The sequence below is a fragment of the Clinocottus analis genome, unplaced genomic scaffold (genome assembly GCF_023055335.1).
Source record: "Clinocottus analis isolate CAN_PGR_092001 unplaced genomic scaffold, fCliAna1.0.p SCAF_23, whole genome shotgun sequence".
Lineage (NCBI taxonomy): Eukaryota > Metazoa > Chordata > Actinopteri > Perciformes > Cottidae > Clinocottus > Clinocottus analis.
In genome coordinates, this window is record NW_027175965.1 from 6,776,100 (window position 1) to 6,804,074 (window position 27,975).

The 27,975-nt window shown below is 42.7% G+C and overlaps 2 protein-coding genes across 4 annotated transcripts; one reads left to right on the forward strand and one right to left on the reverse strand.

Moving 5' to 3' along the window:
- dnajc6 (DnaJ (Hsp40) homolog, subfamily C, member 6) lies at nt 1-27,814 on the forward strand. 3 transcript variants are annotated; one of them, XM_068589665.1, is made up of 18 exons: nt 1-434; nt 4,577-4,712; nt 11,162-11,211; nt 11,542-11,690; nt 12,787-12,909; nt 14,239-14,372; nt 14,835-15,029; nt 15,141-15,258; nt 16,052-16,131; nt 16,296-16,489; nt 17,894-18,262; nt 18,987-19,130; nt 19,745-19,846; nt 19,938-20,069; nt 20,160-20,498; nt 20,823-20,971; nt 21,372-21,548; nt 24,333-27,814. In XM_068589665.1, the coding sequence occupies exons 1-18, from the start codon at nt 206-208 to the stop codon at nt 24,432-24,434; spliced, it is 2,922 nt and encodes a 973-aa protein (XP_068445766.1). In that variant the 5' UTR covers nt 1-205; the 3' UTR covers nt 24,435-27,814. The 3 variants fall into 3 exon arrangements, with proteins under 3 accessions (XP_068445766.1, XP_068445767.1, XP_068445765.1); XM_068589666.1 differs by having other exon boundaries at nt 18,987-19,055; nt 19,932-20,069; nt 24,333-27,813; XM_068589664.1 differs by having other exon boundaries at nt 19,932-20,069; nt 24,333-27,812.
- LOC137793497 (syncytin-A-like) lies at nt 22,127-23,371 on the reverse strand. Its single transcript, XM_068589685.1, has one exon. It carries the CDS (start codon nt 23,369-23,371, stop codon nt 22,127-22,129), a length of 1,245 nt encoding a protein of 414 aa, XP_068445786.1.
- Nucleotides 27,815-27,975: the final 161 nt, after the last annotated feature.

A 27,975-nucleotide genomic window follows, 5' to 3' on the forward strand; every position in this document is an offset into this window, starting at 1 on the left:
ACATATTTCTCCCCCCTAGAAAACAGAGGAGAAAGGAGGGTCGTCCTCTGCTGCTCGGACATGTGGTGCACCCAGCAGCACCAGTAGCAGCAGCAGCGGCGGCGGCGGCGGCGGCGTTCACGGCGCAGCGTAGCCTGCGCATTTGGAGCTCCTTTTGTCTTTAATTATTATTTTTTTTCCCCTCCCCTTCTTGTGCGCTTCGGTAATGAGCTTGCTGGGGGCCTACAAGAAAAAGACAATTTACGATGGCTATGAATCTTTGCAGTTGGTCGATAGCGGCGGAGATAGCTTCAGCGTCGGCAGAGGGAGCAGCAGCGGCGGCGGCGGCGGCGGCGGCGGCGGCGGCGGCACACTCGCAGGCTCCATAGCGGCCACCCTCGGACCGAAGGCAGGCCCGCTGAGAGAGGAGGACTGCAGCACCATGGACAGCTCAGGTAGGAGTCCTCCTCACCGCCTCCGGGAACACGGAGGGGGATGACGTGGAGACTGCTTGGGTACACATGTGATTACGTTACGCTGTATTAACGTGGCCTGCACCTGTCCCGGTGTAAGGGGTTAGCAGTGGGCAACACAATGGCTAACAACAGTGAAAGTATACAGAGATGCGATGTGTGCACCTCCTGGATCCTCCTGCAGGGCTCATAGTGGCTCCCAGACCCAACCCTACATGTCGAGATTGGGCTATTGTTTGCAGAACAGATTAAGCTGTGTGTGAACTTTGTAAAAATAATCTGCGTTGTATGTGTTGTTCTTGCATGAAGTGTAAAAACATAAAATATGAAATACTATATGTACAAATGTATTTTACAGCTATGTGTCATATACCACAATTGCCACATTTCAATACAGGCTTTAAATGTGTCAGCAGTTGTGAGAACAAATCCTGCTTCAGTATTAGTCAGAACAAACACAAAATACCTTTTTTTTTATTACTACAAGTGAAGTCAACTGGCTGCATATGATGGATTACAAACCTAATGTATCCATTTAAAGCTAAAATAATTCTTAATTTATCTGATGGTAAATCACCTACACGGCGTATTGAATTCAGTGATAATAGCTCATTTGTTTTGACACCTCATTCCTCAATGAGATCAATTCTTTAATCTGTAAAAGAGCGTCTTAACTCCTATTTACTACTTAGTTAGTTTGTAATTCTGGATCATGCCTTGGCACACTTGGCCCATCCAAAAAAGGATCGCGAGACGCCACTATTTATCAATTATAAATGCACAAATAAATCATTATCGCCACAGTATAGTTTCAAATAACATTTTTATTTACATTTATAAATATAAATATAACATATAGGAGGAAGAAAAGAAATGCCAGATGTTTGTGCTTCATCAGTGTTTTTAAAATACTTTTCTGTTTTTATCTCTGTGCAGTTTCCAGCAAAAATGACAACAATCCAGTAATATTAGCACCACTACAGCCATAACTGCTAACTGCTCATAATACCATTTATTTGCAATACGTGCAGGCTAATAGGAGCGTCTGTTACTTCAGGCGTTTGAAGTTAAAGGCCGCAGAGCCTCGCTGCATGGCTCTGTGGAGTCAGCCAGCCCTACGAGGTTTGACATTTGAGTGAAACAAAAGAAGCTGGATGAGAAGGGTCAATGAGGAAAGGGGATGGAGGTTGGTGTTGATAGGGAGGGCGGAGGAGAAGGAGGAGGTGGGGGGCTCCAGTGTCAGATGTCTGTCTGGTCTGCATGACCTCACGGATGCTCTCTTTCATGTATGTATATGCCTGTGTGTGTGTGTGTGTGTGTGTGTGTCTATGTATCCAGCTGTCCTATTCACCAACAGCTGGATGGGGTATGCGGGTTGGCACTGTAGAAGAAGGGGAGACCCGTGCATTGATCTATCTGGCGATGCTGAGGGATTTCTATTCTGTTGATGTCCCGCTCTCTCTTCACTGTGAGTGGCTTGGCTCTTTGCTGCTGCTGCTGTGTTAGCTGATGGAGCCGGTATCAGAGCCTCCCCCTGGTGTCTATATTAGCAAGGTTTGTCACTGTAACTGGCTCACCAGGCTGCACACTCCCACATCCATCTGGCCCCGGACTGAGAGGCACATAGAGCCGCTAACAGATATGCAGAGAAATAGATGCAACTTAAAATAGAGGCAAAGCAGAAATGTATTGAGTACAGGTATTCATTCACCCAGTAATGCAGTATTCATACTCAGGATGGGAAACAACACATAGAAGAGAAGATGACACATCATAGTAGAGCCAGTTGGATGATAAAAAAAAATGGAGCTGAGAATATGAGCTAAAATAGCCTTCAATATTGTTTAAAGATGATCACTTATAAAAAACAGCTCAAGTCCGTTGCGTTGGGAGCAGGATTGTAGGAAACAGTATTTGTGTTTGTTTTCTTCAAATATCTGTTAGATACAATCTCACAACTCATGGACATGGACATATTTCATCTTTGAGTATGTCTCACAAGCAAGTGGTCACTAAAAAGCAATCCACTGGTCCAGACTGTATACCAACTTTCTAAGTGTTAACTAGCAAACACGGCTGTCTGCTGGTCCAAAGATGAGTACAACTCATGAGCCATAGCCTGTTGCTGTATTATAAAATACTCTATTTTAAAGACACGCATTACCAATTGGTGCCTATAAAACTAAGCTTATATTCTAATAGGGTAATAAGAGCAACGTCAACCTTCAGCATGATCTCCAGCAATGTTCATTTCTCAACCTAAAGGCTAATTAAGTCCCCTGTTTTGCAAATTCTAATGTTTAGGTTGTACAATCTATTTTGCATAATGCTTATAGGAAGGATTGTAGTCTTGCTTAAGTACCCAAGGTCAACCCAGGCACGTTTGCCTCTCCGTAGTTTGTAGGTAGTTAAGACCTTAAATTTCAGACCTTTTATACAAAATGATTTGAGTATTAACCTGTCAGCTTGTACCTGCTTAACACATCTTGTGCCACTGTGTCATGGGGTTAGCAGCCTGCAGGAGCTTGCTATTCAAACATTCAAAGCATTGGGATTCTCCTTTGGTTAAGCTGTAGATGGTTAATCATTGTCTCACCAGCAGCATCTATAATTAAGCAGATTAGAGTCCCGCGTGGAAGCCGCAGTCATTCGGGTCCAGGACGCAACGCGGCCCGGCACAGTGCAGCAGCACGGACGTGCGGGTGCAGCGCAGTCCGTTTTTTTCTTCATCAAGCTTCATTGTTGTGCGCATGCTTCCATCTGTGTCATTCACACCTAGCTGGATGTTGAGGGAGAAATGTTTGGGGCCGTAGGAGGAGGGAGACAAATTCAGACAGCCCACTGATCCCTCTGGACACAACGAGATCTCTCTCTCTCTCTCTCTCTCTCTCTCTCTCTCTCTCTCTCTCTCTCTCTCTCTCTCTCTCTCTCTCTCTCTCTCTCTCGGTCGTCTGTGAAAGCGATAGGAGGCCTTTGAGCAGGGAGGAGGGGTGAGCTACTGGTCTGGTCCTCTTTTTTGCTCTCTCGGTATGGTGAGGTTTATTTGAAGCGCGTTTGTTCCTTCATCATAACAGATCCTTCTTTACCTTCGCAGGGATCTGAACATGATTGGCTGATCCAGGTCAAGCTCACGTAGCTTTTTATTTTCAAGGCAGAGTTTTCCTAATACATTCTGTCATGTTCTCTAGAATATTTGCATAGTGAGGGGGTTTAAAAATACACCAAAACTTACAGCCCAAATGCAAGGGAAGCGTTTCACTTTGTCTTCCTCAGCACAGACGCGCTCAATATGGTTGCCATATGAAAGGAATAGTTCAACATTTTGAGAAATGTGCTCGCTCTTCTGCTTCAGAGATTGAGACCACCCTCATGAAACTATAATTACCAAATGGTTAGCTTAGCTTAGCATTAAGACCGGAACCAGGGGAAGCACCTTCTGTCCAAAGACAACACAATAAACCTCCAGACAATCCTGACATATTTGTATGGATGAAACAAACAAGGGATGACATTTTGTGTAGCTAATTAAACAGCTGCAGACTGTAGTTTCATATTAGTGTACAAACATGAGCGTGATATTGATCTGCTAATCTAACCCGTGGATAATTTAAGGTTAAATTGTGGCATTATCCCTGGATGTAATCAACAAATTAAAGGATTAAAAAGTTGAATTCAGTCAGTAAAGGTAACAGAGTTAGGCATTAGTTTCTTTTTTTTTTTGAAGAATCAGGAAAAAGAGAGAAAACCAGACGGGAGAGATCAGGTCGACTTAGGTAGTGAGAGAGTTTTAAAACACTTGGTGATTATGATTGCACATTTCCTCCGAGACAATGTTTGTAATGTATTTGTAAGTAAGTGTGAAAGTTTGCTGTTAAAATCAATCAAAAGCATGCCCACAATTGTACCACAAATGCTATCTGCTTTCTTAAAATGAAAACCTCTGAACTCCAGTTTGTAATTGAAGGATCATGTTTATTTATATAGACATATGTCTACACATTATATATATATATATAATCTAGCTCCTTGAAAGACATTTAAACATTTCTGTGTGTCTTTATCTGTGTACATGTATATTTTGTTTCTCTCTGGATTCTCATTGGCTAATGGTCTTCTGTCCCCAGATGTGGATGCCAACTCTGGCGGAGGACTGTTGGACATGGTGAAGGGAGGAGCTGGCAAGTTCTTCAGCAACTTCAAGGACAACTTGAAGGACACGCTGAAAGACACGTCCACCAAGGTCATGCACCAGGTCGCCACGTAAGTTAGTGCTGCATTCATACACATGACGTACTGTACTAGTATGTTCTTTCCTTCCAGCCTCTGCGTCTCTATTCCCTTTCTTACTTCAGATCAATAAAATGTGATTCGCCATCTCCGTCCTTTCACCGAGGACAAACAACACAGGTTGACGTTGCCTCGTTTGTTGCTGGTGCAAGTGCAATTACCTGCAATTTGGGTTAGAAAGATCGGTACAGAAGTGCTCACCCATTTACAAATGTAAGAGATATGCCAATAAGGTGCTTCTGTGAACCCAATTTCATAATATGACACCTATTACAACCAACAAAATCTAGTTAAATGTAATCTAATTAAATTACATTTGACCAGCATACACTGGTGAGCTATAATGCTACTGCTGAAAAACACATTTCACCCAAAGTCCCACATTCTCCCGCTTGTTTGTGTGAGAGCGCTATGGCCAGCTTTGGACACATTTCTTCAAAACATTGATGACATGTCATCTGTTTTTTTTCTATTTACATTGTCGAATAGCATTTTCATCCTTTGCATCTGAAATGCTTAACACTGATGTGGTGTAGTCGGATATACCTACTTTTTTGGACCCACAGTGACATGAAACTGTGACATTGTTGTTATTCTTTGTTGTAAGAACCAGGTGAGATTATAGCATTTGGAGCAGTTTATAAAGTAAAGCGAAAAACCGTTTTCTCGGCAGCATGAACACACACTGCACAGACCTGGTCACGCGGTTGGATTTCGCACATCATCTAATGAATATCAAATGTAATGATGACTTTGATCCCTTGAATGTGGTTTCAGTGACTAATTCCAATGTCATGTAAGTGTCCAACAGCTTTAGAGGAGAAACAGAGCAGTGTAGATGGAGGGAGGAAAGAGGGAGGCAGCAGAGTCTGGCACGGCTCGGTCGTCCCAGTGTGTTTGTGTACAGGCATCTGCACAGGGCAGCACAAAGGGGCCTGTGTATTGTCAGAAACACACACACACACACACACAGCTCCTCTCTCACTATTGACTCAGCAACTTTGATGGTTGTTTCTCTGCTAGAGGAGCATGAAAGCTGCTCACATCTCAGCAAACTCCCACTCTCCTGTCCGTGACGTTCCCCTCGGTGTTTTTTTTTTTTCCGGCTGCCTCTCTCACCCCTCACCTCAGCTCCACCGATTCCTCCATCTCCTCTCCTCTCTTTGCCGTCTCCTGTCCTGGCTGAATTATTCATACGGCAGTTCATTGTGCCAAATGGCCAGTGCGCTGCTGTTACTGAAGGATTCATTTCAGTGCGGTGCTGTGTGTGTTTGTGTGTTCACTGTACATGGACGCATGTGTGAGTGGGTGGTTGGGATAATGGGGCGGTGGAATTAAGGCAGGCGACCGTGGCATCGGGGCTGAAAGCCTTCGGAAAGGAACGGCTTGACAGAGGCACAACAATGTGTCACGGTTTAGTGCAGGACTCTTTAAAACTGCTTGGACCGGTTTCTTTTGATGACAAGTGTCAACATAATCTATCCCGCTGTGATCTGACACACTGGAGCGTTGACGGGAGAGTGCTGGTGTATGCGCGGTATTTAATAGCTGTATTTAGAGACGGATGGACAGGAAATATGTGACTGTGACAACATAAGTGATTCTCCAAGGATGAGGGTGCACTATGTGGTTTGTTGCCCTCATAGATACATAAACATCTTGTGAAGTGAGCTGGACAACAGACAACATAGTAGATCTACAGAGCCGTTCCAAGCATACTGACAGGATTAAATAGATTATCTGTCATTGACAGTTTCTCTGTTTTGCTCCATAAAACTTCGAGACAAAGCCAGCAGTTAATTAGGGGGATTTGATAACAAGCTGCAGGATCTGATGATGTATTCTTGAGCGCTCCGCTGATTTCTATCACCCACAATGAGGCGGTTCTGTTCTCGCTCTCTTTCACGGATGTTCCCGTCTTACTTATTTTCATTTGTCCCCAAATCATTAAACTTCACTGACATCTTCAGGTCTCCATAAATCTCTCTCCTCTAAATAGCGCCTGGCCTCTCTTGTCTTCAATATATAAATCACGACATCCATTAGAGGGAAGTCATGATGTCTTATATTTAGTCGATTTGATCTGAAATAAATAATTGTTTCAAGCGTTTGCTTGATCGTTAAACTTGTTTTAAGGTAACTGCTGTTTTTCTAGTGTTCAGTTTTACAGTCCGCAACTTTAATGTTTTGCTTCACCTCACTGCTCATCAACCTTGTTTCAAACCACTGCACATCCTGCTCAGCACCAAACAGCAGCCAGCGCAGTGAGCAACCAGCTGGTGAACTTAGTGGAGCGTCTCACCGCTAAAGAGGCAGATGGAGGTCAAAACAGAGCTAAACAGACATCAGACTTCATCAGGTGGACTCTAAATCTGTAATAATGGCGCTCTACTGTATGTTACTGAATGTGTAAAGAGACAACTGCTGGCTCACAGGCTCCCCGTATGAACTTCATAAGTAAAGTGTTGTCAATGTTGTGTTTTTAGCTTTTTGCGCTTCTCCAAAGTGAGCGGGAAAAAAATGAATGCAGGTTTGAGTCAACCCCAAAGAAACAGGAGAGTAATATCTTTAACACGTATTTTATTCTATTTAAAAAAATAAATAAGATAAGATAGTCCTGTATCAGTCCCGCGGTGGGGGAATTTAAAGTGCACACAACATAGTAAAAGAAATAAAAAACTATCTTTACTATCAGGTATTATTTTGTGGTGGCTTGATTTCTATTTTGGTTTTCAATAAATATTTCACAAAAGATAAATATATCTTTTTTTCCCCCATTGGTGTAAGTTTCTCTTGATTACACAATGATATGCTTTAAAAAAAAAAAAGGGGCTTGAATTCCATTGCTTCACAATTTGGATCACGGCATCGGTTCAGAAACACTTCAATACATTATTTCTTTCTATAATTTCCGCCATTGCTTGTATATACAAGACTTCAGTATCAATTCCTCTGAGTTTGTGTGATACAAGGCAAAACCCTGCGAGCTCAGTTGTTAACAAGACTTTCTTTTAACACCCCAACTGGACCTCATTGGTTCCTCTTGGCCTCTCATCTATATTCCAGGCCAAAGGCTGCTGCTGAATAATTCAACGCAGGCTGCTTGAATGTTTACCTGGCCGAAGAGCATTTTTGCAGGGAAACTAATCTGTCAGTAACGCTCAGCTGTGTGTTCCTCCGTCTGTGAGAAACTCAATGGCAATGGTCCAGATCAGTCTGGATGGCTGGTCTGGTTTTCGTCAAAGGCACAGTGTCCTCAGTCTGCACCCCGACCCTCTCCGCCCTCTCCCTCCAGACACACATTCATCTGCCTCTCGCTGATTTTTGATTTCTCGTCTGTCCCCGGCACGAACACACTCTGTTGCAGGGGTGTCGAACTCATTTTCGTGAAGGGGCCACATGCTGGGCCGGACCAGGAAAACCACAGCAGAATAACGCATACAGAACGACAATATTTCTCTATGTTTAAATCATCGTTGGAGGTTTTTGGATGATAAACCCTATTTTAAGATCTTTCAACAATAAACTAGAAACATAAATTCACACATCAGCCCCCTGTTTATCTGCCCGGGCTCTCCTCTGCAGATCCCCTCGCTCTGTGACGCGTTTGTGACGCCACTTTCATGACGGGATCCGTTTTTAACGACTCGCACAAACATGCCTCGCGGTGAAAAAGACAGTGAAATGTCCCAAAACGTTATCCTCCATTTGGCAGCTTGTACTTTCTCCCTGAATTTCGTCACGACGCCTGTTTTCCTCCTGATCCCGCGTGCCGTATGTTTGACACCTCTGCTCTGTTGGCGTCTCTCTTTGGTCTCTCGGAAATTATGTCTCCATCACACACATTTTTCCCCCTCACTTTTTGCAAAAATATCCAGTGTCGTGTCCTCTGTGTGAGACTCTGGGTTCAGTGGGTTTCAGTGCAAACATTTTATGATCCGTGCCTTTCTGTTAGCTTTGAATTGGTTGCCATTCCTGACTGTAACGTTCCCATTTCGATGTACATATCACAATGCTGTTAAAAAAGACGAATAGGCTGTAAAGAATAACATTCTGGAGAGACGCATTGAGGGAATGTAGAAAACCCAAATCTAATATCCATCAGGATCCGGCCCGAGTGTGTGTGTGTGTGTGTGTAAGTGTATATATTCACTGAGCACCTCTCCACAACTGTAATGAAGCCTAAAATGACTTTCGTGCTCCTGGTGTTTACTTTTTAGTAGGCAATATAAACAATAGGCACTGTGGTCTTGATGCTGTTCCTATCTTATGTGTGTGTGTGTGTGTGTGTGTGTGTGTGTGTGTGTGTGTGTGTTATCACTCTTCTGCCCTCTCTGTGCGTGCAGGTACACTGCAATGCTGCGAGCGAAACACACTTTCAATAAAGGTGGAAGACAGAAGCTGGACTGAAAGCAATAACGAAACTGTGAAAGCAGTCTTGGAGAACACATTGAATCATCGTGATTCAAAATGAGATTCCATAAACAAGAGTTTGACACAAAGTAGGCTCCTTTTGTGCACTCACAAAAGAAGTAAATTCATACAGACTATCAAATAAGGTGCATTTTTCAGATTTTTCAGTAAAATGAGTCAAGCATATAACAGTTAGCAACATTATTAGCTGCTTCTGTTTAAAACACATTAGCCCCAGGCAGCTAGTATATTGGCAAGCCCGATGAGCAGGAAGAAGAAAAGTCCCTGTGTCAGCTGTGCCCTTCTTTCCAGTCGTGTCCTTCTCCGTCTATTCATTCTCCGTATCACACCTTGCGGTAGTTTTTAATTGGCTGCAGCTCCAACCTCAAGAGGTCAGGGAGACTGCTCATTTGCATAGTGTGTGTCTATTGGTCATGGCCATTTAAACCTGACACCTGACCTGCTTCCATCCTTTAATAACCAACACGCTATTGTTAGAGAGAAGCCTGGATTTGTGGGATATATTTCCTGGACAAAAAAAAAAGGACAAGATAAAATGGTTTCATTTTTGATTATGAAAATGTATTTCAAACGTTCTGCTATTTTTACCCCGAGGTAATACACAATATGTGCTCTAGGAACCTAAATAAGGGCAAGAAGAGTGACAAATACTGGCTTAATAAAGATATACAGATATTCACCTTCCCTGACAGTGTGAAACCTGCAGTCTGGGATAAACTCACAGAATTGGATGAAAATAGAAACCTGAACTGTGGTCCAATTACTTCATTATGGTTGGCTTACAGAGGCAACAGCTCTGCTGGACTTAACTTTGGTTGTTTGTCTGTTTCATTAGCAAATGTCTGTCACACAACAAATATTTTTCCTTCTTCTTTTTTTTTTGGATTTGATATATATATATATATGATGATGTAAAATGAATAAAATCCCCGGACACAGTGAGCGTGCTCTCGCTCAAAAGCAGACGAGTTGAGTAGCACTGTGTTGCATAACCAGGTCAAGGATTGCATCGGGGCCATATGGCGCTCCTCCATGACCACGCAGAGGTGATCAGCCCTGCTTGGGGGATTTTCACTACGGGACACAAGTCAACTCAATCGGATACACATTAGCCTCCTAATGTGTTTTGCATGATAACTGCAGTCCAGTCGAACCGTGTGCCACAGTCGGGTTAAAAAAACATTTCAAGAAATGACTCTTCAAATACAAGCGATACGCAGATTAGTGAGTCCGTTACAAGAAATTACACTCCACTCTGCAGCTGCGTCATAGTGTTTCATATGCACTGTTTTCCTTCACTTTTTGTGTGTGTGGTGGATCACTTGTTTGTGTGTGTGTGTGTGTGTGTGTGTGTGTGTGTGTGTGCACCCCAGCTGCTCTCACAGTTTGAGAAAAAAAAAACAACTCCATATGGAATAGCTAAATTTAGCCGTGAAAGGCAGTGACGCTCAATTGAAGAATTCACATATAATATTCCTTTGATCCCGGGCAGATCAGCCCTTTTTTCAGGCTCGGTGTGGTGAGCCTGAAAAAGAAAACTTCCCCAAAGCCAGACACACGGAAGCTTCTGCTCTAAAGCTGTTGAGTCTAATTACTCGGATATGTATGACATGCAGCCTGGTGCACTGACAGCTGGAGGCAGACGGATCAACCTTTTGGATGCTGGTCATGCATTGATCCTCCTTTTTTTTTTTGTTGAATGATTTGATATTTTTTTCAAGAACAGGGCATCTTTTGAGTCTCTTGTTTAAATGCTGACATCTATCAACGCATGTGCTTCCTGGATAACACCTGTGATACAATACAGAGTTGTTTTTGTGCAAAAGTCAATCACTCATCGGGGTGTGAGTGCACTCGATCACATCGGCTGTGGTCAAAATATTGCCGAAGGTCGTTATAGCTTTTGATATTAATTCTCTTTTACTTTTCTCTGTGTCATGAGAATTGCATGGGAAAATATTCTTAAAACAGTCTTTTCCTTGTTACAGGTACACTAAAGGGGAGCTGGATATTGCCTACATCACTTCTCGGATCATAGGTAAGCACGTTTGGTTTTAGCTGCTGGATTTAGCGTAGATGCAGTCTTACATTGTCTCCTGAAATAATTAAGTCAAAATCAGAAAAACTGCATTCTGAAAGTTCAAATCACAAGTGATGTACTTCGAACTCATAATGTGTGCAGCGGCTAGCGGTCATGCATGAATATATACCCACTCTTCACATTTAAAATGCGAATCCACCAACAAAATATTGGTGAAGTCAGATACAAGTTGGAGGCTCTCGTGCAGCATATTGTGTAAACATCTGCACCAACATTGCGTGCAACTCTTCTCAACATCCAGCAGCTGAATGACGCATTTGTTTTCAGTGATGACCTACCCAGCGGAGTCAGTCCAGATTGGCTGCCAGAACCACGTCGAGGACATTCGCTCCTTCCTCGACAGCCGCCATGCCGACCACTACACTGTTTTCAATCTATCGCAGCGTAACTACCGCGGCGCCAAATTCTCCAACAGGGTGAGTGCGAGACTGTCTCATGAAGCTACAGATTAAGCCCTTACAGATGTATTTCTTTGTGCACAATTTTCACTACGGTGAGATATGAGGACGTGTTTCCAGTTTGATGGCTCTATTTTTGTTCCATCTGCTCATAGACTACGGGGACCCCCAGAGAAAAACCTCTAATTCCCCCTAATTGGGTCGATCATTTCTCACTCCTCTGTCATGCCAGCTACAATACGTCATTGTTTTCCCACTAGGGCGCATGAGGTCAAGCGAAGCAGTGACAAACGCACAGAGAAGTGACACCCAACTGCAAAATACCCAACACATTTAGGAGCTAAAGAGACAGATATTTCCCTCAGGAGTTGGTTGAGACCAAAATGCATACTAAAAGCAAAGGTAAAGTCCGACTTATATTCATCAGGTGGCCAGAAACACAATTTAAAATGACTTACAATGTTGCTTTGTGTCTGGTCTTGACTGATATAGCACCATCAGGGTGTGTGTGTTTTAGTTTTAGTATACATGATACTCTTTAATCTTCAAGAGATGCAACACAGCAGTGATTCAACATGCATCCTTTACATGCTTCACCACAGCAATAATCACTTGTGAGCCGATATGTCTCTCAATGAAAAATGTAACTTATGGTTCACTATCCCACATTTTCCAGCTAAATTATCAATTCAAAAGGATTTGAATCTGATCGCTCCATCTATTGTATTTTAATCCATCTTCATGGTTCTGACTATCTCAGCACGTCTTTCTTTGTCATGCAGCACTTTTGCACAGCTGGGTTTGGTTTCAAGTGGGAGGAAAAACACTGCTGCCATCCAGCAGAAACATGCAGAAAAGCTGAAGCATTGAGCCCCCGTCTGCTTGTGGAAGTTGCTGTGTCTCTAGCAGATTACTTATGATGGCAACAGACGTGTTGTGTTGCTCTGCCAATGCAATGTCGTTGCCGGTCTCAACCTCTCCTTTCTCCTCCCGTCCTGACTATTTATCTTTTTTTCTCTGCCTCTTCTTTGCTTCTTTCTGTCTGTTTCTGTGTCAATCCCTGTTTTACTCGTTGCTCCTTTGTCTCCTGTTTCTTGCACCAACTCATTTCCAGGTTTCCGAGTGTAATTGGCCTTCCCGTCAGGCTCCCAGCCTCCACAACCTGTTTGCTGTGTGTAAGAACATGCACAACTGGCTCAAACAGAATCCCAAAAATGTGTGTGTCATCACCTGCTCGGTAAGAAGACGCTCATCCTATTTATTCCTATCCTCCATTTCTTTTTGATTTGATTGTCTCATATGAGTTTCTTTTGCACTTCTAACCACGTACATTGCCATGTTTCATTTAGTTTACTATGAAGGGAAGGCACTTTTAATGTATAAGGACCTGTTTAGACTATTATCCCACAAAAAAAGATGGATTCTTGAGTCTCTTATTGTATATCTGTGTTCGCTAAAAAACAAACAAAATAATATTAATAATGATATAATTAACAATGTTTCCTTAGCAACTATTTGCTCTTTTAGTATGCATATGCTTACACATTAAAGGGCCAGTTTATAGCTTTTTGGGGGATCTATTGGCAGAAATCTTACATATTAATAAGTATGTTTTTCTTTGTGTTTACTCACCAGAAAACCAGAATAGTTGTCTTTTTGTTACTTAGGAATGAGCAGTTTATATCTACACTGCTATGTTTCTACCATAGCCCAGAGCCGACTGTTGCTTTTACCGTAGTTGTCGACATATTTGGCACGTGCAATGAATATAAAAGTCACGGGAGAAGTTTCTGTTGGTTGGAAAAACTGCAAACCTCACCACTCGATACGCCACCTCTTGATCCTACACACTGGCCCTTTAAATGTTTGATAATGCCATGCATATTTGAGCAAAGCTAAAGCCCTAAATAAAAATATCTTGCAATACAATCACTTCTACTGAAGTATTCTGTCGTTTCTAATTCAGTGACAGCCACACTGTACATGGTGCTGCATGTTATTGCCAAGTCGCTGTGGTTTTGCTGCGGCTTGGCAAATTGCTCCATCTTGCATAACCTCCACCAAACGGTTACTTTCCAAACAAAATGTTTTCTCTGCTTCGGATGACAAGAATGCTTTTGTCTTCCTGTAACCTGGAATGAACCGAGTAAATATATGACAGTGAATTCATTCAGGGTGCAAAAATGTTGACTCCCGTTACTTAGCCGTCTGTCCTGTTTGGGCGCATGGTTTCATCATCGGACATCTCCATAAACTCACATGTGAACTTTCTTAAGCTGTATAAAGCTAGCTCCAGTAGCTTCTTGGCTACTTTAACAGTTCTTCTTAAAGCAGGAGGACTTTGAAGATCTCCAGCAAAGAATTCACCAACACATCTTGGTGTCATTGCTGCAGTGATACGATGTAAATGGAGGCAGTGCAAAGATTGACATGCATGAAAGTAGACCAGTATATATATATATATATATACATATATATATATTAGCTAAAGCTTTAGAATATAATGATTACCCAGCTTTTCCTGAAGTGTCTCAGAGTCTCCTTTGCTGTGTGTGTTTTTTTTTAGGATGTCCGAGCTCCCTCTGGTGTTTTGGTTTGTGCCATGTTCTGCTTCTGCCACCTCTTCAACAACCCAGTTCCTGCCATGCAGTTGCTCAGCGCCAAAAGACCCGGCTCTGGCCTCTGGCCATCACACCGCAGGTTTGTGACCCTGTGTGTGTGTGTGTGTGTGTGTGTGTGTGTGTGTGTGTGTGTTTCTGAGAAAAAAAAATGTCTTCTTTCCTGTGTTTTCTCTACCACTGAATCCAATATTGTTTGCCATCTAACGACGCTCTCAGAAGTGAACACATTCACATGATGAGTGGGTTTCAGAAATAGACACATGCTTGTTCTGATATCTGCCCTTTCAGAGTCAAAACTTGAATAGTGCAGCCAGCAGTCCTCAGCATGAATCTGAGCCTGCAGGGCTAACAGACCCTCATGGTTTTGCCCTTTTATTACCTCACCAGCCAGGAGCTGTATTATTTATCAGTTCATGTCAGAGCATCTAACAGCATCCTTTAAGAGTTTAAGTGCACGTTTACTGAGAGTTTATCGAAGTCGCAGCATAAACATCCCCCTTATCATTTACAGTAAGTGATTATCCTTCCTTCTCGTGTGCAGATACATCGGCTACGTGTGCAGCATGGTCTCAGAGAAGCCCAGTCTCCCTCACTCCAAGCCCTTGATGATCAAGGGTCTCACCGTGACTCCGGTCCCCTGTTTCAACAAGCAGCGCAGCGGCTGTCGGCCCTTCTGCGACGTCCTCATCGGGGAGACAAAAATCTTCTCCACGTCACAGGAGTACGAGAGGATGAGGTAGGGGCATCTTCAAAAAAGCCTTAAATAAAGTCTTCATTCAGAAAAGACTTCATACAGCGTCTGATGCTTCTGCGTTGTTTCTCTCTGCCGCACACTCTGCTTTTCCAGAGAGCACAGGGTCCAAGAGGGTAAGGTGGTGTTCCCTCTGGGCGTGAGTGTGCAAGGAGACGTCATTGTTTCAGTCTACCACATGAGGTCCACCATCGGGGGACGCCTGCAGGCCAAGGTAAACTCCATCTGCTCTGTGCTGTATTCTACCATGTATTTCTACGTAAACTACAACTCACATCTCTCCACTGATAAAGTCAACTTCTCAATAAAACTTGACTAATAAACACATTTTGCACAATGACAATGTTTTCACAAGATCACATTGAACTATCAGCCATGAATCAGTCAGGTGTTGCTGCTACTTATTTGAATATTTATGCATATTTCTGCATATTTTGTTTGGATGAGTCTGAACACAAACTGACACTTTGTCAGGAGGAAAGAAGGTGCAAGAAGCGACACGTCAGAGACAGATTTTTTAATTTCCTGAGCGCTGGAAGAATGTGTTGTTTTTAAAAAAAAAACATAGTTAACAATAAATAAAAGCTCTCCTTTTTATTGTTTCTTCAAGTTATCATATCATTTTACATCCAACAGTATATTTTTGCTGATATTGGTTTAAAGGTTATGTGCCCCGCTTTGTAGGTTTTATTTCAATTTAAAGGTCTATGTGCATGAAACTACAGTTTTTTCATTAAACAAAGAAAGCTACTAAAATCTAACTGACATTTTAGGTAATAACTTTACCCTCTTTTTACAGTTAGTGTATGAATCCATTCAGGTAAATGGGTTGAAGTAGACATGTGTACAACCAGTCTCTTCACAGCTTTTGATCCTTGGACACATTCAAAGCAAAGCATGAGCGTTTTCTCACTGAGTGAACGTGACACAGTCCAACAGAAAGTTCTGCTTACAGTTCGGATAGTTGTACAGTGAGAGACTCCACTACATTTGACCGTCTCCAACAGGTGTCCAACACCCAGATCTTCCAGATCCAGTTCCACACTGGCTTCATCGCTCCTGGTACCACGACGTTAAAGTTCAACAAGTGAGCGCATTTCTTCAACGTAATCACTGTGATTGATCACTTTGCGGATCCCTTTACATCAAATCGATCTTGATACTGTCACCAACAACCTAAAAAATGCAATGAGCGCAATGTTTGTCTGTTTTTCCTTCTCTGTGCTTCTCGCCATATCATTTTCCGCTCAGACCAGAGCTGGATGCGTGCGACTCTCCTGAGAAGTATCCCCAGCTGTTCCATGCCATACTGGACGTGGAGGTGGAGAGCGTGGATAAGCAAAAAGACCTGACGCCACCGTGGGAGCAGTTCCCATGTAAAGATCTCAACCCCAGCGTGCTCTTCTCCTGCCACCAGGAGCATCAGGACGCACTGGCTATTGCTGGTAGAGTTACACTGGGGACAAACACAGCACACAAACAACAGCGTGGACTGCACGTGTATGTTAAATCAATAACATGGGCCTAATGTACATCACACTTTAGATGGGAACCTATTTTATAATGCATGATCCATTAGCTTTTTGTCTTTATTCAGCATTTCTGAGTCAGTAAATGCCTCTGGATGTGAGTTGCTCTGTAGGGCTTACGAGCCTGAATTTGATATAAATTAAAAATAGCTGACATTTGTTCATTGCTTTACTAATCATTAACCTAAAATAACCCTAAACAAAAGTACTTATTTACAAAAACTGATACTGGCCAAATGTTAAAAGTCTAAAACTCAGACTTGTGTCCACAAGGATATAAACAAGTGACTAATACACATCTAGAAATTCACATTACCGTTCAAACCAAATATATGCTCAAAGGTTTACGGTGGTGCACAATTGCAATAGATGACTTGAAGTAGGAGAATGTAGTTCATGCCAAACCCACATCCACAGACATGTACATGCAGACAAGAACACTAATGAACTAACTGTCATTTTTGTCCCGACAAGATGAAATGGAGGGATTGGATCTGGAGGGTAAGACAAGAGAGGAGAACACAGACTTGTTAGAGGAGTTAACCGGGGGTCGGTTCAATTCAATCATACTCTCTTAAAATGTAGAGAGAAGCATTGAACACATAACCCAATATATCTCCTGTTATTGGGAAGAATCTGTATTGATTGAATTGGAATGAACCCCATCCATGCATATATCATTTTGGTAGATGATTTTAATCTGTCTCTTAAATATATACCAAACATCTGGAGACATGAATACATTGCTCTTGTATGTAATTCCCCCAAAGAGCTAAAAGCTAAAGAAAGCAAATACGTGGTTCAGATTAAACATGGTCTACCAAAGTGAGATATTGCTCTAGATTAATGGTAGCTCGGGTTTATAGTCACACGTACATCCCATCCTTTCGTTAAAAGCATACTGTATATTTTATTGATTGGACCATGAATAAAGATTGAGGGCGTGGTTATAGAAATGTCCTCTAATTGTTAGCTACAAGCAGCTAGCATTGGCAAACTGCAAAGTGTGTGACTTGGTGTATTATAGCACATAGTACACAGCATCAGGAGAAAAGCTGGTGCTTATTGCAGAGATGACCTACATAGTTGCCCATTATGCCCAACGTTTCCCTCTTAACCTACTCTGTATTTCTGTCTGCTTTGTCCCAATTAATTTCCTTTGTCTGCGCTGTAATTTCTCTCTACCTTCTCCACTTTGCGTGCCTCTGTCTCATTTAATAATCTTCTGCACCGTCTCTTTCTTCTTCTTCTTCTTCTTCTTCTTCTTCTTCTTCTTCTTCTTCTTCTTCTTCTTCTTCTTTTTCTTCTATACACCTGCAGAGCCGAGTCGACCTCACGGGGGTGCAGACGGTCGAGGCCACGGCGAGGAGAGCGAGCCCTCGGACGACGAGATGCTCTCTCTCTCCAGCCAGCGAAGCAACGCCAGCGCGGCCCCGCAGAGACCCGAACCGCCCGCTGCCATGGCCGCCGCCCCTGAACCCGAGGAGGTGGATCTTCTCGGCCTCGATGGGGACGGGATCAACCGGCCTTCAGCTCATCCCCCGTCCGCTGCGGCCGCGACCACTGACCTCCTCGGGGACTTGTTCGGGGGCCCATCCCAGCCAACCAGTGGAGGGTCGTCGGCCCAGTCCACACCACGTAAAGTAGTCCCGAACACCGCCTCGCCATGTCCCTCTCCTGCACCAACAGGTGAGCCATTTCATTTGAAACACAACCATAAAACACATATTTCAAATGTGATGTTGCTGAAAGTAGGTTTAGATTGCTAAGTTAACATTTAGTGGGTTTTTTGTTATTAAGCATGAAAGTTCATTCTTAAATTTTCAAATAGTACTGAAATAATCTCATGAAATAATCTCATCACATCACATTAATTCTGCTCTTCCAATGCTGTTCATGAGCGCAGACAATGGCCTTGATTCAAAATAATATTGTTAAACTGATAAAGATAATAACTATTAAAAAATAAAAGCATAAAAATAAAAATGTCAAGAAGGCAAAAAAAAAAAGATATACTCAAATTATTTTACCTCACTGTAATGAATTGTTTTAATATTTTGGAAAAATAAAGCAAATAATATTTCTAAAAGGTTTAAATAAGTTCTATTTTTTATTTATTTATATGTCATTTTGGGTATTTCACAGAGTGTGATGCAGCTACGCAAACAATCATAATTAATAACAATAACAAACACATCCGACGATAAAGTAGTTTTCATTTTGGCACAGGGAACAAACAGTTGTGATTATTTGAAAATATATTATTTAAAAAACAGTGTTACAACACATTCTGTAATGCAAAGGTTCATCCAATAAAATTAAACAACTTTTATAAAAGTTAAACATCTTGGCTACACAGTGCAGTTTTCTACAGTAGGACAATATTAACAGGAGGTATGTTTGTGCCCCTCAGCATTTGATCCCTTTGGGGCAGGTCCCATGCCCAAGCCTCAGGACATGATGGGTTCATTCCTTGGACCAGGTAATGTGGCGCAGCCGGACGCCTTCTTGCATGCTGCTCGCTCTCCATCACCCACCCTGCAGGCTGCAAGCTTGGGTAAGGCATGCTTCTGCACCCTCACAGCATTGTGGAGGAAATAAAAGCGTCCATCAGGGTAAGGCACGTCATTCAATATCTGCTAGTGTGCCGCCACGCTCTTAAGACATTGTCTCTGTGCAACAACTCTGGTTCAAACTTCTTTTTTTCCCCACCAAATTATATTCATTTAATTATTATTTTTTCCAACAATATTTTTACGATTACTCTATTTTTGCTCACTCACACTTGTTTTGCAAGAGTTTGTCTTTTCTGTATTGCTGCTGTGTGGAGATGAATGTGCTTGCATGATGTCAGTGTGTGCGTGTTGAAGCAAGACACTCACACCATTACTGTATCAGTACATCTATGAATCAGTGTATCATGCTACATTTACATTTGACAGTACAATATTGCTGACCTGAACCCAACACGGGCCCGCAGTAACGTTTAAAACAGGCCTGATACATTTTTAGGAGCGATGTATCTCTGGCTTTTGACCAAAGGAGATACCAACAGTAAATAAAGTTTCAAGAAGTTTATTAAACTGGCCTCTAATATCGCCTCTCATGAGACCCAACAATGTGATTATTTTCTCAGCTCAGTGTGTGACACATCTTTATGTGTTTAAATAGGCCGAAGTTCCCCCGTCCCGCCCACCAACCCGACCGTCAATATTCAGCAGCAAAATGCAAAGGGAGGATGGGACTGGAACAGACCTGCCACGACAAGCACAGGTGGAAACCAGTAACACACACACACACACACACACACAGACAATGAAGGGCTACAAATATATGACCTGTTTGTTAATTCATCCAGGAGCAGGCTTTGGCATGGGCAGTCTGTCAGCCACTACGAGCCCCACGGGCTCGGTGAACAACACCCCCACCCACCAAACCAAGCCAAACACCCTGGACCCGTTCGCTGACATAGGAAACCTCGGGGGAAGCCTTGGAGGTCAGTCACTGGAAATACCCTGCAGCACATGAGCTGCCGTTATTCCAACCTCACTATATGTATCCTCATATCTTTCTTTTGCATTGGCAGGTCCCGGCTTCTCCAGCAAACCCACCACTCCTACTGGGACCGCCCCTTCCCTCCCTCCCATGGGCTCCCCGTCGCGACCTCCTCCGTCTCCCCAGCACGCAGAAGGGTGGCAGGCCCACACGGCAGCCGGCTTCTCCTCGTGGCAGCCAGGTGCCGGCGCTGGAGGCGGCGCAGGATGGCAAAACCCAGGGCAGGGCTCCGCCCCGCAGCCAAAGCCCAGCCCCAGTCACACCCCCTTGCCTCACACTTCGCCCCAGAACCGACCCAACTACAATGTCAGCTTCTCTGCAATGGGGGGAGGCTCGCCCAGCGCTGGGGCCAAACCACAGGCTAGCACAGGTGAGCAAGAGATGTGGTGTCTTATGATGAATACAATGTGTTCAAAGTCTTGTAGGCATGACATCTTTTCCATAAATTGCCATAATTCTTTGAATCTAGATGCCTTGTATACATTACATATGTTGCATTACTCCTCTCTACATGTTGTTTTGTGTTGTCTTTGCTACTTAAAGTACATACATTCATTCTTTTGCGGCAGTTAATCTCACACTCAATCGGTAGTTTACAGAGCATTGCAGCATCTGGTGTAGGGCAGAAAGTGGCTTAAAACAGCTTTAAAAAAGTATGTATTCTGTCCTTGTTGTTTGCATTCCTCTCTCCCAGGTTGTAAGCCCAAAGCCTCGCATGCCAACTTTGACGACCTGCTGTCAGGTCAGGGCTTTGCAGGGACCAAAGAAAGAAAAGGACCCAGGACTATAGCAGAGATGAGGAAGGAGGAGATGGCCAAAGAGATGGACCCTGAGAAAATAAAGGCAGGGGCTTTTTTTTTCGGATTTAAGAAGTCGTTTGTGGCTCTTATTTGCTGTTGAAGTTTCTTTGAGAAACACCATGAAGTCTCATGACTTTTGCGTCACTACATCTGAGTAGAATTGCAGTTCATGGGGGTTTTGTCACCTGTTTGTCCAGTGTAGCACACTCAAAGTTTAGTGGTTCCCAAAAGTAGGATAGTGTTCGCAAAAACTTTTTTCCTGAGCAAAGCTTTTCTGTGTATTGCAGAGTTAATGATCCAACTTTGCTCCCTCTAATTGCTACTTTCAAAACATTTCACCAGAGCCAGAAATCACTGAAAGCCTTTCTGCTAATTATTGTTCCAAATCTGGTCCTCACTCGCTGACGGCGACCCTCTCATTCGCTCTCCTGTCTGTGACCTAGATTCTGGACTGGATCGAGGGGAAGGAGCGTAACATCCGCGCTCTGCTGTCCACCATGCACACTGTGCTGTGGGAGGGGGAGACGCGCTGGAAGTCTGTGGGCATGGCTGACCTGGTGACCCCGGAACAGGTCAAAAAGGTCTACCGCAAAGCCGTCCTGGTCGTCCATCCAGATAAGGTGAGACCCACGACGACTGCTGGACTTAATAATAATTAGCTGAGGATCTATACTTGTATGACTGCAGGGGGAGAAAACAAGACTCTGTGTCTCTTTCCACAATTTAAAAATGATTGCAGTTTTTTTTTTGTGGACATTTTTCATTTACAAAGTATCAGCACAAGTGTAGTATTCAATATATACCATCCATTTTCAAATTAAGTAACATAGTATAGTTGCTGATTTAATGCAATTTTTACCCATCATATTATATTTATATATATAAGAATAAGTATTCGTATTTTTGTTTGTTTTTTAGGGAGGGGGCGGCTCTTATATTTACTAAAAACACCATATAAAAAACACATTGTATTTATTCATTTATTCTATTTAACAGAAGTTTAAAGTTCTAAAACACACAATCTGTTCAATCTTTATGAGCAATTCTTATAAAATTAGGAGTTACCAAGATAATAAAACAATGTTATTGACAACGTGTTTTGAACCACATTGTTACAGTTTTACTGTAATCTAACAGACATAAATCATTTAGTCTTGTTGGCAAAGTTAAAATGAAAATGCTCGAGAGTTATTCATACTTAACTCATATTAAAGATGAACTTTTTCACACACGATATAAAGAGAGAGAATAAAACAATGAAAACAACTACCATGATTAGCACTCCAGCAGCGCGTTGACTCATTGAACCAAAAGCAGTTTTCAACCAATCAAATAAAGAACTACTGTCCTGGTGGACAGATTTAGCCGTTTCATGAAGGTGGCTAATTATATCACCAATTGTAGCATTGTAGTCCGGCACAAAAGTACAACATTCAGAACCGATGACGGCACACGTTCCTCCTTGGGCCGCTAAGAGAAAATCCAAAGCAGCTCTGTTTTGTAAAGCTAAAAGTCTGACAGAGGCCAGTTCGCTCGACAGAAGCATGAGCGCCCTCCCGGTTTCATTCGCTATCACCTCTATTGCGTGCGACAGATCGGCGATTTGATCCAACGCAGACATAACTCCGTAAAAAGGAAGCAGGGGGCCGAGGACGTTCTTGAAATTTGATTGATGGTGAGTCCCGAAGACATCTGAAACTCCGCGTTGCACCCGTTTGCGAGCTGTCCGGGGCAGCGAGTGAGCCACTCTCATAGCCGGGATGACGTACGCCAATCCGCAGCGGCCGTTGTAATCCACGGGGAGGTGCGGGTATGCGAGGTTTCCGCACACCCAGTACATTCCCACGGGAGAGGAGATGGAGCAGCTGGCAGTGCGGCGAGCTAGAGCGCTGAAGCGCCCCTTGGCCGCATCTGCTAAACAATGCTCAGGTGCAGAATCCAGAGATTTAAATTCAAAATCCGTCAGTCTCGGGTCCCATTTGAATGTACGAGAACAGTCCGACTGTCCCACCGGCGCCTCGCCGTCATTCTGGAGACACCAGTGGAATTTGTGCGGGATGAGCTGGATGGGAACAGGTTTGGGAGTTTTCTGGCACCTGTAGCAGTTGCCATGTCCTCTCCAACAGTTAAGCGGTCTCATTTTGGAGAGCCTGGAGCAATCGGGATGAGAATAGGACTGAGATAACGGAATGTGCATCAGGTGGCAGGTGTCACAGTCAGAGGCGGGTACGGCCATCAGAGGGAGGCCTTCTCCGGCGGTGTACGGCATCAGGCCACAGACATAACAGCTGAAATTTGGGCCCATGTGCTTGGCTACTTGCCATGCCACAGTCATGAAAATATTGATATCATCCGCTGGTGTGTCTCGGGCCTTCATGGCGTCTGGGGCTCCCATGGCGGACTCCACCAACATCAGTGTCAGGAGGTGTGCGACCAGCGGCATCGTTGCAATGAATCCACAAAAGTTTGGCTTCATATCTTTTCAGTCAACCTGTGAATAAATACAGTGAACTGAGAACTGGCTCTCAGCAGCACAGCACAACAAACCGAGGCTTCTCACGGTCTTTACAAAGGTCAAGACAAGGTCAGGGCAATCATAACAGTAGCTGGTAAAATGAGCTTACCTGTGGTCGCGCTCGTTTTGTTATTACCGTCAGGAATACTCAGTGGATTAAGGTTATGTCCCGGGGATCTGCTGTGCAATCACGGCAGGCAGAAATGCAAGAAAAAAGTACTTCTCATCATTCTCTCTTTTATCCGAACAAGCCAACGTGGAGGCAATCACAGGGGCCGAGTGAGTGAATCACAAAATCAATACCCGCTGATCAATCAGTTCAAGACGGCAGCATTTCAATCAGGAGAGACAAAAGATGAAGGAAAGAGGATTGTTTATTGTTAACAGATGACATGTGATTACAAGTCTTGAATGAGTCTTTGGCGCTTGGACTCGGGTTCTTAATTTGATCAATTGACAGCCCTGCACGATTAAATTATTAATGAGCATGCATGAGAAATGAACGGCAGACGTATGAGAAATAAACTACGAGCTTAAGCATGCAAGAGTGATATATATATATATAGATAAATAGATAGATAGATAGATAGATAGATAGATAGATAGATAGATAGATAGATAGATAGATAGATTTACGGTAGTCTTGCTGACTGAATTTAGGCAAGAGCTTCAAAACAGGGCAGATTTAAATAATGCTTTATGTCAGATATGGTTCAACTCAGAAGCACACAAAATCAAGACCATATGGATTTAATATGACACAAAGTAAATGCACACCAGAAAACATAAAAACAAGGTGTACACACATACTGCACAGCACATGCATAAAGGTGATTTATAGGTGATTTTTCTTTGGGTTCATCAGTTTTTTTTCTGTCTCCCCTCGCAGGCGACAGGACAGCCCTATGAACAATATGCCAAGATGATTTTCATGGAACTAAATGACGCCTGGTCAGAATTTGAAAGCCAAGGACAAAAACCCCTCTACTGAATACACAGAGGAAGCGAGCGAGGAGAGGCTCTCCCTCCTGGTTTTGTCATCCAATCCTAAAAAAAACAACCTGTCTCCATTTCTGGTCAACATACTACAGCCTGCACCCGACAACTTCTGCCTTTATACCTTTGCTTTGACCCGTATTTCTCTTCTCAACACGCACACAAACACCAAACAACCAGTTGACCCGCAAAGACGGCAAAAGACTGCAGAACTCCGCCCTCCAGACGAACAGTGTGACCGAACCAACGACTCCCTGTAGCTCCAACGTGCCCGCCCGCTGTATGGATGCGGTGCAACGCGGCCCTTTCTCTGTGGGAGTGTCCTCAGCCCTGAACCACACAAGCCAATCAAAGCAGAGCCACCGGGACGGCTGCGAAAACAAAACAAAAGAAAGGCTTGATTGAGACGAGACGGAGACGACGGACACACCCGATAAGAGATAAACACATCAGGGAGAAAATTTAACACATGTCGTCTGAACGGCACAAAGCAAGCATTTAACAGCAATCAAGCCTTTTACCCACAACACATTATGTTGAACTTTGTGCGAAAATTGGATCCATGATCAGTTCTGTCGTATCAAATTCACAATTGTTCACGCAGTTGAATGTTTTGAGGACGAAAAAAAGTCACGCAACAATAGGTTTCACTGACAAAACAGGCTGTTTCAGTGTGAATTATCTCTTTTATTTCGACCGATATAATGAAAGGGCGACGAGATTTAAACTGCTATTCGCACTTTTGACAGTAACTGACAGCTTCAATCTCCATGAGCCTTATTTATTTAGTCTGCTGAGGGTCATTTAACATGGAAATGATGGCGCTTCATAATAACAACACTGGTCAGAGGGCCGCCACGGTTTCAGTTGCCGACTTAATATTCAGATGTCAGATTAACAAAACGGTGCTTGAGGAGAAATACTGTATCGCGGGAGAATGAGTCCTTATTGGTGTGTCTGATGTCATCAAGCCTTGTGTGCGTTTCCATGTCTGAGAGAACTGAGGATTGTATACTGTATTTTAGGGTCAGCACATGTATGATAGCATACATGGAGCACCTCGGGGCCTCGTGCCTGCTCCATTCATAAATGAACATGTATTTTTGCAAGGGAGCTCCGTAAAAAAGCACAAACTTTACTCGGTGCAGCTTTGAAGGTAAACCGTTATTATTTATTTATTTGTTGGCTTATGGCTTGTTTTCATTTGATTGTTTTGTGTATCAGACCTGCTGCATTTTTTTGTTGGTGGTTTAAAAGAACAGAAGGTCATCAGCTAATGTCTGTAAAGGACATGTTTGGGATTTTAGGGCCATTATGTTGAACTCATCAACTGACTGACAAGCGAGCAAAGCATGGAAATAGCTTGTAAGACTACGTGCTATTTTTGTTTGTGCATATCCTTTTATATTCCATAACCACAGAAGATGCTGCTCATCTGATGTTCCTTCTTCCTACAGTTCAAACACAGACTTATGGTGATTATGCAGGGATGGAAAATATCTTCATACTGTAAGATGATAAACTGTTAGAGAGAATTAATGTGGTTTAGTGTACCTCACATCATCGCTTCTCAAATGACTAATTTCACTCAGATTCTACATATATATATATTATATCTGTCATTTCAACACTTTTATCAAAACACTGATTTGCAGTGATTGCACGTTGATTTTTAAAAATTACGTTATGTAATTTGCTTATGTTTTGTGAGACATTTCCATCACAGCACTGACACTTTTATTGATAACTGATCATTATCACGCAGCTTTTTGTCTGGATGGAATACTGTAATGCATCTCATATCTACATTAAGGTACAACACACACGGCTTGACATGTTGAAGGTTTCTAATAGTTTGAATCCAGAACAGATTTGAATTCTCTCCATATCATTTCACAAATATTCTGATGGGATTGTTCCTCTGTATGCTGGAAATTGACTCCTGACATCGCTCCTTGTGTTAAAAAAGTACTTCACAGTCCTTGGATGAAGGCCACGGGCCAATGACACACATATGCAACAACTGAATTTATGTAATTACCTATTGGGAAGCAGAAACTGCAGCAATTCTCAATTTATTTGAGTGGTCTGAGGTTTACAGGACTCCAATAATCGTATAACATCCAGCTTTGCAATACTGACAGAGCTCTACTGTAACGCCTGAAGAGATATCTTATTCTGTTGTTTGACATCGGTCATCAAAAATATGTTTACAGTCAATTTTCGCACGCACAAATTGAGCAGAATATTTGCCTTCACACATTCATGAACTATCCTCCATCCTTCATTTCATGCTCTCGCTTTCTCTCTGTTTTTTGGAGTAGATTGTCACCCTCATAATGTTTTTTCTCCCCTTTCTTTGACTTCATTATGACCCTGGAGTCACGATGGCTGTGTTAAGGGTTTTGACTGGATGCTGAGAGTATGGCTGCTTTAAAGTGCTGTTTCTTCAACTGGACAGAGCGTCTTGACTGAAATGGGTCTCTGAAAAAAAGACTCTGGGTCTCAGTCAGAAAAGGCTGAACTTTGGTCCAGAGGCTACTGCTTTCTTTGGTGACTTTCCAGACACAGGACGCGTGTAGTATTCGCTCCTGTGCTCTCTTCACATGGACGACCTACATGTGAAATAACCCTCATGAAGCTCCCTCACTGACTGAATTCTCTATCTGCAATCTTACGGCTATGTTCAAAAGCTAACCTCTATATTGTAGTCAATGGATGTGTGTCGGTTGAAGTTGTGGTACGTATGGAAGTGATCCCATTTGTAAACAGACTACTGTACGTCATGTGTTTGCCTGTCTGCTGTTCAAGTATTACTAAAACTGTGTAAAAACGATGTTCATGTGTTCCTTTTCAGGTCTGTTTACCGTTACAAGATGTACATAATGATCAAGTGCAGAGCACAACAATAAATAGTAAACAGAAAACAGAAGCAGCGTTCATCAAGTTTTACAGACTGGTTCTTAAAGTTCCTCCTTTTGATCACTAGAGGGCAGCAGCGTACGACACACAAACTACCACAATGTACCACAATCTAAAACTACCCCATTAAAAGTAAAATCTTAAGTGTCTTTTGCTAAATTTTTGGGCTAAGATGTCTTTAGTCTATTTAGTCATTTTTAATGTCATGTTTTTTTACATGATACATGACTTAGTTCCAAGAAAAAGCGGCACTTTTGTGTGAATTGTTGTGAAGAAACTCAAAATATGTATCTGATAAGTACATAATGAAGTGGAGAAGAAGTAAAAACAAGATGGAAATAAAAGCTCAAAAGTGTACTCAAGTACAATACTTGAATACATGTACTTTGTGTGCTGACAAGAATAGTAGACACACATTTTGTGTTGTTTTTGCAGCTTTTCTGTTCAGCAACAGTCAGTGTCATCCAGTTCAACGCATGTAATGTTTCTCATTTGGAAGTCCATCATGTCCCAGTAAAAAGGTTTTGCTTTGTTGTGCTCTATCAGTGATGCCTTGTATGAATGGTAATTTAATGTCAGAGATGTTCCCTCTCAGTCGAGGTGCAGCATTTCAC